Source organism: Mustelus asterias, chromosome 6 (genome assembly GCF_964213995.1).
Source record: "Mustelus asterias chromosome 6, sMusAst1.hap1.1, whole genome shotgun sequence".
NCBI classification, from domain to species: Eukaryota; Metazoa; Chordata; class Chondrichthyes; order Carcharhiniformes; family Triakidae; genus Mustelus; species Mustelus asterias.
This window is the reverse complement of record NC_135806.1, coordinates 90,632,640-90,644,248: the sequence shown is the minus strand read 5'-3', so window position 1 is coordinate 90,644,248 and position 11,609 is coordinate 90,632,640. Positions and strand designations below refer to the sequence as shown.

At 42.9% G+C, this 11,609-nt stretch overlaps 1 protein-coding gene across 1 annotated transcript in view; it reads right to left on the bottom strand.

Annotated features, from left to right (window-relative positions):
* Positions 1-3,318: 3,318 nt before the first annotated feature.
* The window catches only part of LOC144494993 (solute carrier organic anion transporter family member 3A1-like), a 329,502-nt gene continuing 321,211 nt past the window's right edge, over positions 3,319-11,609 (bottom strand). Inside the window, exon 10 of the mRNA XM_078214721.1 lies at positions 3,319-5,502. Coding sequence (XP_078070847.1) covers positions 5,120-5,502 — 383 coding nt within the window. The 3' untranslated portion in view covers positions 3,319-5,119. The remainder of the gene's footprint in view (positions 5,503-11,609) is intronic.

Here is an 11,609-nt window from a genome sequence, read left to right as displayed (position 1 = left end):
TCAAACATAATTTCCCTTTCATAAATCCATGCTGACTCTATCCAATTCTATCATTATTTTTCACAGGCATGATCTTACCGGCCTTTCACGCCACATTCTTGCTGCAGCGAAGTTAGAGAATTTGGCACCCAGCCAAATCTCCGTTCACTGCCGCGGGATGGGAAAAACCCACCGGCGTGAATGGCTGTAACATTCCTACTCACCCTGTTGAGTGATCACATCCTTTATTATGGCTTCTAGCATTTTTCCTACTGATGTCAGGCTAACAGATCTGTAGTTCCCCATTTTCTCTCTCCCAACTTTTTAAAATAATAGGGTTAAATTTACCACCTTCCACTTTGCAGGAACCATTCCATAGTCGATAGATTTTTGAAACTGATAGGTCCCTCTGCATTACAAACTCTTTGGCCTCCTTGAACAATGTTTTGGAAGGAAACAGATATGTGGAAATTCAATGCAATGATTATTTTCAGGGCCGCAGACATCGGACGCCCACCCAGTCCATGGGTCACAATTCATTCTGCAGCTTCCGGCCTCTCTTGATAGCCGCAGTCTTCATTGGCACAGGCGCTTTGACATCTGGAGGTGGTACAGGCATGTCAACATATTCACAATTGGGTCCATCTTGGCATGGCATACTCCTTTGAGTCCTCTTGGTGCCCTTCTGCCAGTTGCTTAGCCAGAGACTAGTTCTATTGCTGCTTCTGCTGTGGTATTTATTGTGCCTGGTGCTCCCTCTCTTCCTCTGTGCCACACCCCCACTGTGTGGGATCCAGGATGAATGAGTGAATGAATCACATGTCTGTGGATACCCACCTTTATCATGTGCTGTCATTGAAGGTAACTACCCCGAGAGTTCCTGGTCCTGTCACTCCCCTTCATCTCTGAGCCAGTATGTCTCAATTTCCCCACACAGACCACAACCACAATCTGAAACCTCTCCTACCCACCTATGCCCCCTCTCAGCTCCATTATTGCCCCTGGGCCTGCTTTAGAGATGATACTTCAAACCGCAGCCTGACTACAATTTCTGGAGACCTTGATTTTCAGAAGGCAAGATGTTGAGTTCTGTCTCCACAAACTAACCTACGGAATTACCTATCGGTGCTTTGGTTGCTAAAAGTGTATTGACATATACAAATTGGAAAATGAGGCTTGATTCATGTGCTGGTTCTACAGCTCCAATCTGCACATAAGTCATTTCTGTGGAGATGGGGTGGTGGGGGTGGGTATTGTCAAGTCTACTTGCTCACATATGGTGGGTGGCCCATCTGGTCAATTAAGGGCCAGATGAGGGCAATTCAAGGAGGATGACTGGGATTTTCCAGTTGGCCTCCAGGTGCCCACTGAGGGCTGTGGTGAGTTTAGCTGCCTCATGGTGGCAGACCGGGAGCCTGTACTCTAAACAGGCTTAGAGGTCCTGCGTGTCTGCATGGATACTGCAGCCTGCAGAGAGAGTACCTCCCCCGCCAAATACCCCCTTCCCCTGGTGGCCTAGCAGCAGAAGCCACTTCTTCATTTAAATTTCACATGCTACAATGTGAGAATTCTATGTTGAAGAGGCCTCTCCCTCACTGATCTTCCAGTGCGGGTCGTGCGCTTTTCAAGCAGGAAGACCTCGGACTGGCCTTCCGATTTGCCATTGTCCATGTTTGGATGGCAACCTCCCCCCCCCCACCACCCATCGGCCATCAATTGGCAATGGAAAATCACAACGGATTTTATGGCTGCAATTTGAGCAAGCCACACCCCCTGTGCAAATTACACAGAGCAAACGGACATGAAAATTGGCATTTTGAAATTACTAATTAACAAGCTGTTGGGGCTTGTTAACGAGACGATGATCTGCAATTTTTCATTACTCGCTGCATTTTCTGGGTGTCAGTCATGAAGTTTGGGAGTGCTTTACAGTAGCAATAATAAGGTGGCACAAGGGCAGAAGGAAAGGCCTGGAACTGGGACCATGGCTGAACGCAGCTACAGAATCTGCAGATGAAGGCAGCAGCATCTGTGTTTCTAGCACATTCTTTTTTACTTTTTGGAGCGTGCTTTAAAAAATAAAGACTGAGAGAGGACATTACATTTTTGGCCATACTGATTTCCTGTCAACATCATAACCCCTTTGCCACATGATCTTCTGGCCTAGAATCCCGATGGGCGTGAAATGGTGGGGGAGGTGGGGGTGGCTTTTGAGGGAATTGGGGATTCCGCCTGTGAGCTGGAGAGTGTTGCCTCCTCCGGGAAGACCTGCCACTATTCAATGCTTCCGAGGCACCTCTTAAATGACCACCCGCAAGTGTTCCCCAGGATCAAGGAACCTGGGTGTGGGAATTCTGCCCGCTGAGAGCTGGTGACTCTGTTCACCAGCGTCACCAGAGAGGTTGTAGCTGCTGCAGGAATGAGGAGCAAGCCAGGTCAGAGGTAACTTATGAGGGGTGGGATTTATCGGGGGTGCAGGTTACTGAGGTGGGTGTGGGGGGTGTTGGAAGTAAGGCCAGGAGGTGAGGCTCTCAGCAGGCCCCCACCCATTCCCAATGGAGCACTGAGTGCCGTTAAACGAGGGACTGCGCTGACCCGGAAGACCACAAGCAACCTACATTGTGTGGCGATGAGCCTGCTTGACGCTGGGTTAATACTAGCGGTGGAAGGATAATGCCCTGAAATAGTCATTACTGACCAACATTCGGGGCTCAATTATCATTTGGGCGAGAAGTCCAATCATGGGCCTGCCCGCTACAGACATAATTTTGGAAGATTCTCACACGTTACCCATTCATTTGATTAAATCTCCTCCCTGCCTCCAAACATGCCACAGAGCATAAAATTCTGATCAATGTGAGAGTTTGTGGCACGGTGGCACAGTGGTTAGCACTGCTGCCACACAGTGCCAGGGACCCAGGTTCGATTCCCAGCTTGGGTCACTGTGCGGAGTTTGCACTCTCTCTCTGTGTCTGTGTGGGTTTCCTCCGGGTGCTCTAGTTTCCTCCCACGGTCCGAAAGACGTGCTGGTTAGGTGCATTAGCCTTGCTAAATTCTCCCTCAGTGTACCCGAACAGGTGCCGGAGTGTGGCGATTAGGGGATTTTCACAGTAATTTCATTGCAGTGTTAATGTAAGCCTACTTGTGACACTAATAAATAAACTTAAAACTCAAAAACAATGCAGGTTTCTGGCCCAGGTTTCAGCTTGATGATGGGGTTAGGAAGCCGGTAGGGGAAATCCTACCATTTGTGCTGATTATATTTGATTTTAAATACTGTACTTTGCTAACTACAAGCAAGCTATTCGACCAATAGTTATTATATGCATGATAATTACATTTGTATATTAAATATAAGTTTATCATTTATCATTTGATAAATTTACATTTGGATGGGCTTATTGGCATCAACACTTATAACACACAATATACATGTTCCGTTCTGCAACACTACTTCAGACTACAAAATACACATTCTGCAAAGGAAACAACACTGGAATCAGTTATCAGCTTTACAAAAGTATAATGCAATTATTATTTTAAAATTCTATGATAAAAAGCATAATATAAATAATATAAACCAATTGGATTCAACAGAACATATATCAATATTCTTAATGTTCCAGCTGTAGAAAAAATTGAATATTAAAATTTACAATGACTAAGGTAAAGAATGGTATGAATAATACACATGGCTTTTTCATTTTCGCATCCGTTACAAAATTAACTAGCTCCACTGAACCATGTTATATATAATTTGATTGTAGGTTCAAACTGTGCATCGCATTTTACACTTAGCACAGCAGCACCTGAAACTTGACAACTGTGTGGGGTGAATATGAATTCTACAAGAGAGAAAAATTGCCTAGTGCCAGATTTTATATAGAGTGTGCAACCATGACCCAATTAGAAATGCTCTTGTTGAAGTTGTCTTTGCCCTTACTATTGATGTGCAGCACCACTGATAAAGTAACATTACCTGTGATGTGAATTAACAACCCCAAGTTGTTGCTAAGTCTGTACTTTAAAAGCGCAATGTAATTCCACCAGGGGTTCAGTAATAGAAGGAAGTGCCTGAAACAATCAAGGTTGTTTAACCGCTAACCGTGTCCAAAGAGTGTCACCCACAAACCTGCCCTTAAACTTAAGGGGAATCAAAGTGATCATATTCATACAGTAAGAATAATCTTTGTCTATTTATTGTAGTCTTTTTCTAAATTTCAGCTTAGAAAATAAATAAAAGCTATCATTTACAATAAATAATTGGTGTGTCACGGGACATTCTATTTTCTTTCATGTATTTTGTTTATGACCTGAGGCACCATTTGGCATTATGACTCTGGCTTCTCAGCAGCACCAACTCTTGTGACAGTACTGGATGTGATAAGAACAAGCAAAAAAGTCTCTATCGCTGAATGGACTCAAACAGTTTGAATGATATATAGAGGATTGCTTTAAAATAACCTGAAAGAATAAATGTTCCAGTTCAAAGTCACATCTCAGGCAAAATGATACACCGGTATTGTGAATATACAAGGTAATACTAAACTAAAAGAAATTTGATTAAAAATAGTTGGAAAGCAGGGGCGAAAACATATAATGAGAAGCTATTATTGGCTAATGTGAGCTCTGTGAGTAAAGTGGTATTCTGAAATCCGGGTTTTGAAGCACTAGGTTGAATAGGATAAACTCCAGACTAGAACCAGATTGTGTATATCTTTGCAACATATAGTTTACATGCTACAGGATGGCATTTATATTGTTACAATATGTAGCATGTATGATACCACCACAGAAAATGCAAAATAAGATGCTTATAAAAGCACAAAAGCTATTTAAATAGGAATTCTTTTTAGAAACTGACCACTTGGGCCCACTGCTTCTTTTAACCTGGATCTGCCAGTTCTTGGCACTAATTCTATTTGTTTCTGTATTGCTGATTTGTTGTGAACCATACAGAATCATGAAAAACCTTGTCTATTGCTGTAATTGTAACTACAAAGAGGATAATAAAAATCTTTCAAAAGGCCAGTGCCTTTCAAAGTATCGCTGTCTTAAAAACCTTAAAATAGTTATTGAAAACGTTTTTCTTTCCTACAAAATTATATCTTCAAAACGATGCAGTCACTCCTTATAAATGTTAAAGGACGGACTCAATGTTCTCACACATTTCATTCTCTCCCAAATGATAGATAAATGTTGTCCTTCCAGCTGTCTTGCTCGAATCCGCTGCAGCCGCGTCTAACGTTAATGTGGATGCAAAGAGATCTGACGTGGTCATTCGACCAACTGAGTCCTCATCTCCCTGAATATACGCCTTGGAATGACTCTTTATGTAATGCCATGTAGTTGTGTACAATATAAAGGCAATCGTCTTCAAGCCTATGGCAATGCTGACATAGAGATATCTGTAAGTGTTGTTATCATACAAAGCACACGCTCCACTTTTGTTGCATGTTTCCGACCAGACCAGACAAGTAGAGTCAATTGCAGCCCCAAATATAAGCGGCGGTGGGATAAAACCTGAGGAGAAAAAGGGCAGAATGAATTAAATGAACCCAGAATTAAGAGTGAAGATACAACAGATAGGAATTGAATAATACATCGGGTTGCCCTTTTAAAAATATCAATCACCAGTTTTACTGTCACTCTGTCTTTCTTTTGAATTTTTTTTAGTGATGTAATTAAGTGGTTGGGAAACTGGATGAGAACTTAGAGGAGTCTATGTCTGTGTAGAATATTAAATATAACAATAAATTAACACATCTGGGAGCTGGGCTGGATGCTTAGCTTGAAAGGGTGTTGAGCAGGATATGGGCACAGCACTGAAAGCACAAGATATCTGAATTTATCTAAGGCTCTTTGGAGTGAAGTGATCATCCTGAACCGCACATTAATTCAGTGACCTTGTTATATTGGGTTCAGTGACTCCAGTGAGTTCATTGCAATTCTTGATTATAAAGGAAGAAGAGATAGTGACATCTCTTCACAAGTAAAATCATTTTTATATTGGCTGACTGCTATAATTTGCCTACAGGTCCTGTATTGGTTTTCAGAAAGTGGAAATCATCAGAGATAAATATTTGCTTGTTAAATTAAATTCTAAATAGCAGGACACGCCTGTTATTTAGCCTTTTAAAGCTGGTGATGTTGCAAATGGTTCTAGTGCGACTATATACATTGTGGGGAGTCTCCTGCCACGACCGAGTTCCGAGTAGAGCAGACACAAGACTCCTGAAATAACTGGTTTAGGAGGAGAGCAGAAAGGCTCTAGGGATACCCTCAAAGCATCCCTGAAGAGATCAAACATTCTGGAGGAACAGCTCAAAGGGGAAACAGTGGGGTCCACGGGAATTCCTGTGACAGACCAAAGTGAAGAAGGTTCTTTCAGGAAGGCACATCCAGAGATTTCATTGGGAACACGCAGGGATGAAGTCGAGATGTCAGAGAGAGTGTATGAACCTCCAAACAATTCATCTAGCCAACCCTTCAAGCACCACCTGCCCAGGGTTCGCAGAACCTGTAAATCATGCATTAGATCTGTCAGTCATCTCAAAACTCATCAAACCAGAGTCATTCTCAATCCTGAGGCACTGCCAAAGGGGGACATAATGAGGGTCACTTTGGCCATCATGGTTAGTTAAAATGGGTGACAATGAATCAGCAGCTTGCTGCTCATCTCTCCCGACTTGCATTTCCATTTTAATGTAAGACTCAAAATTACTGCCAGTGAGTGAAAGAACATATTCAGTTAATGGTTCAGTTCAGATATTGATGCAGCATCTAATATTTTCCTCAGACTCCTTTTTGAATTTTAAACACATGTTGATTTCCACCCAAATTTTCATGTAATGTTCTTTGTATTACACATTTCTGGTAAACCTATGATTAAAGATGGCAGAAATCATATTCCTTTGGTTTCTAAAACCATCTTTGAGAAAATTGGCAATAAACTTGATCACAATGAAATTCTAAAGCATGCAGTATCTTAAGATGAGTTATTTATTAATTTAAACTTTTGACTGCTCCAGCCATCATCACAATGTAATAATTCTACAGTGAAATAGCTGGATTTGGACAAAAATGAAAGTAAATAAATGCTTTAACACAGCATGCATTTTTCACTGTCAATATCTGGGTCGCAATTATTTTACAGATGCAAGAAAACCATATATTGGCAAGGCAATATTGAAAAATAATTTGGGAGAAACAGTCACAGGTCATATTTACTTACTCTTAATTAGTTTTATACCTTTTAATAGTACACAGCACAAATAAACAATTAGTTTTCACTAATACTGTGAGAATTTCATTCTGCGCAACCTGTTACTTAAAAACATAGAAACTCTACAGTGCAGAAGGAGGCCATTCAGCCCATCGAGACTGCACCGACATCAATCCCACCCAGGCCCTATCCCTGCAATCCCACACATTCATCCCACTAATCCCTCTAACCTACGCATCCTGGGACACTAAGGGGCAATTTAGCATGGCCAATGCATCTAACCAGCATGTCTTTGGACTGTGGAAGGAAACCGGAGCATTCAGAGGAAATCCACACAGAGACTGGGAGAATGTGCAAACTCCACAGTGACAGTGACCCAGGTCCCTGTAGCTGGGAGGCAGTAGTGCTAACCACTGTGCCACCATGTCGCCCACAGTGCCAACAAAGATAAAAGTCAACTCCTGCCAAATTTTATTTAAACCCTAGAATGCATAGTATAAAATCCAGCATCCCATTTGCTGTTTTATAGCCTTTTCTAATCTCCCCACCACTTTCTCAAGTGAAATTAGGGATGGACAATAAACGTTTGTTATACCAGCGATGCTCACATCCCAGAAACAAATAATAAAAAAATAAGGATCCCTCTAGTGGATGTTACCTGGAGGTTAGATCGAGAAGATCACATAACTTGGTAATCCTTTCCTTGATGGAAGTATATGGTTAGAACAGATCTCTTCCAACATACTAAGGAAGATGTGCCTCGGTCTATACACATTACTCCTGAGATCAGAGCAATTTCATGCCAAACAAATCAGCCCAACTAATAATCTTAAATCAGTTGTAAGTATCAATTTTAGCAAATGTTGTCCAATCGCAGAATCACATCTAACATTGGACATTATGTTTTGAGTTTTACAAGTACAGGCTGGGTACCTTGCCTGTTATGACTGGCCGAAGGGATATATGGCCTACATACTTGGCATCACACCAGCACTGAAGTTCATCGACCACATTACACATTTGTGTAATAAGCAAAATGTCTTTTTGGCTTGACGGCAGCATCCTGTTAGTAGCAAACACCACTCATGTTGCTGTTGCATAATGTGAAATGGCTAGCTTCACATATTGCTCAAATTTTTTCCAGGGTAATCTAAGATAGACAGGGCAACTTTTAGAAGTGATTTTTGATAGTGGTGGCCTCAGGCCCATTTATGAGTTTGCACAATATACAGCGAGCAATGATCTGTCATTTTTATTAATGACCTGGATGAGGGCGTGGAAGGATGGATTAGTAAATTTGCGGATGACATTAATGTCGGTGGAGTTGTAGACAGTGCGGAGGGAAGTGGCAGGTTACAGAGGGACATAGATAAGCTGCAGAGCTGAGCTGAGAGGTGGCAAATGGAGTTTAATGCGGAAAAGTGTGAGGTGATTCACTTTGGAAGGAGTAACAGGAATACAGAGTACTGGGCTAATGGTAAGATACTTGGTAGTGTGGATGAACAGAGGGATCTGGGTGTCCATGTGCGTAGATCCCTGGAAGTTGGCACCCAGGTTGATAGGGTTGATAAGAAGGCGTACGGTGTGTTAGCTTTTATTGGTAGAGGGATTGAGTTTTGGAGCCAGGAGGTCATGCTGCAACTGTACAAAACTCTGGTGCGGCCGCACTTGGAGTATTGCGTACAGTTCTGGTCGCCGCATTATAGGAAAGATGTGGAAGTGTTGGAAAGGGTGCAGAGGAGATTTACCAGGATGTTGCCTGGTATGGTGGGAAAATCGTATGAGGAAAGGCTGAGGGGCTTGAGGTTGTTTTCGTTAGAGAGAAGAAGGTTAAGAGGTGACTTAATAGAGGCATACAAGATGATCAGAGGATTAGATAGGGTGGATAGTGAGAGCCTTTTTCCTTGGATGGTGATAGCTAGCACGGGGGGACATAGCTTTAAATTGAGGGGTGATAGATATAGGACAGATGTTAGAGGTAGATTCTTTACTCAGAGAGTAGTAAGGGCGTGGAATGCCCTGCCTGCAGCAGGAGTGGACTCGTCAACATTAAGAGCATTCAAATGGTCATTGGATAAACATATGGATGATATTGGAATAGTGTAGATTAGAGGGGCTTTAGATTGATTCCACTGGTCGGCGCAACATCGAGGGCCGAAGGGCCTGTACTGTGCTGTTATGTTCTATGTTCTATGATCAGGCTAGCCATTAACTTGCAGGATGACTGGTGCACCCTATTTCGGCATCAAACTTGCATGATGAGCAAATGGCTTGGGTCCTATTTACGAGATTGCCAATAAAGCCAATTTTAACATGCTTGGAATAGTTATCCTAACGCATATATCGACCACTGAAGGTAGGTGTACAGTAGGTGGCAGTAAGGAACTCCTTGCAGATTTCTCAACTAGCACTGCAAGGAAAGAAACTCACTAGGGTGGCAACGGACTAGTGGTATTATCGCTAGACTATTAATCCAGAAACTCAGCTAATGTTCTGGGAATCTGGGTTCGAATCTCATCCATGGTCAGCTGGTAGAATTTGAATTCAATAAAAAATATCTGGAATTAAGAATCTACTGATGATCATGAAAACATTGTTGATTGTCGGAAAAACCCATCTGGTTCATTAATGTTCTTTAGGGAAGGAAATCTGCCATCCTTACGTGGTTTGGTCGACATCTGACTCCACAGCCACAGCAATGTGGTTGAGTCTCAACTGCCTTCTGAAATGGCCTAGCAAGCAACTCAGTTGTATCAATCACTCAAGAAAGCAGCTCAGCGCCATCTTCTCAAGGGCAACTTGCGATGGGCAATAAATGCTGGCCAGCCAACGATGCCCATGTCCATAGAACATAGATCATAGAACAGTACAGCACAGAACAGGCCCTTCGGCCCACGATGTTGTGCCGAGCTTTATCTGAAACCAAGGTCAAGCTATCCCACTCCCTATCATCCTGGTGTGCTCCATGTGCCTATCCAATAACCGCTTAAATGTTCCTAAAGTGTCTGACTCCACTATCACTGCAGGCAGTCCATTCCACACCCAAACCACTCTCTGCGTAAAGAACCTACCTCTGATATCCTTCCTATATCTCCCACCATGAACCCTATAGTTATGCCCCCTTGTAATAGCTCCATCCACCCGAGGAAATAGTCTTTGAACGTTCACTCTATCTATCCCCTTCATCATTTTATAAACCTCTATTAAGTCTCCCCTCAGCCTCCTCCGCTCCAGAGAGAACAGCCCTAGCTCCCTCAACCTTTCCTCATAAGACCTACCCTCCAAACCAGGCAGCATCCTGGTAAATCTCCTCTGCACTCTTTCCAGCGCTTCCACATCCTCCTTATAGTGAGGTGACCAGAACTGCACACAATATTCCAAATGTGGTCTCACCAAGATCCTGTACAGTTGCAGCATAACCCCACGGCTCTTAAACTCCAACCCCCTGTTAATAAAAGCTAACACACTATAGGCCTTCTTCACAGCTCTATCCACTTGAGTGGCAACCTTTAGAGATCTGTGGATATAGACCCCAAGATCTCTCTGTTCCTCCACAGTCTTCAGAACCCTACCTTTGACCCTGTAACCCACATTTAAATTAGTCCTACCAAAATGAATCACCTCACATTTATCAGGGTTAAACTCCATTTGCCATTTTTCAGCCCAGCTTTGCATCCTATCTATGTCTCTTTGCAGCCTACAACAGCCCTCCACCTCATCCACTACTCCACCAATCTTGGTGTCATCAGCAAATTTACTGATCCACCCTTCAGCCCCCTCCTCTAAGTCATTAATAAAAATCACAAAGAGCAGAGGACCAAGCACTGATCCCTGTGGCACTCCGCTAGCAACCTGCTTACAATCCAAATATTTTCCATCCACCACCACCCTCTGTCTTCGATCAGATAGCCAGTTACCTATCCAATCTGCCAACTTCGCCTCTATCCCACACCTCCTCACTTTCATCATAAGCCGACCATGGGGGACCTTATCAAACGCCTTACTAAAATCCATGTATATGACATCAACTGCCCTACCTTCATCAACACACTTAGTTACCTCCTCAAAAAATTCAATCAAATTTGTGAAGCACGACTTGCCCTTCACGAATCCGTGCTGACTATCCCGGATTAATCCGCATCTTTCTAAATGGTCGTAAATCCCATCCCCAAGGACCTTTTCCATCAATTTACCAACCACCGAAGTAAGACTAACCGGTCTATAATTACCAGGGTCATTTCTATTCCCTTTCTTAAACAGAGGAACAACATTCGCCATTCTCCAGTCCTCTGGCACCGTCCCCGTGGACAGCGAGGACCTAAAGATCAAAGCCAAAGGCTGTGCAATCTCATCCCTTGCCTCCCAAAGAATCCTAGGATATATTTCATCAGGCCCAGGGGACTTA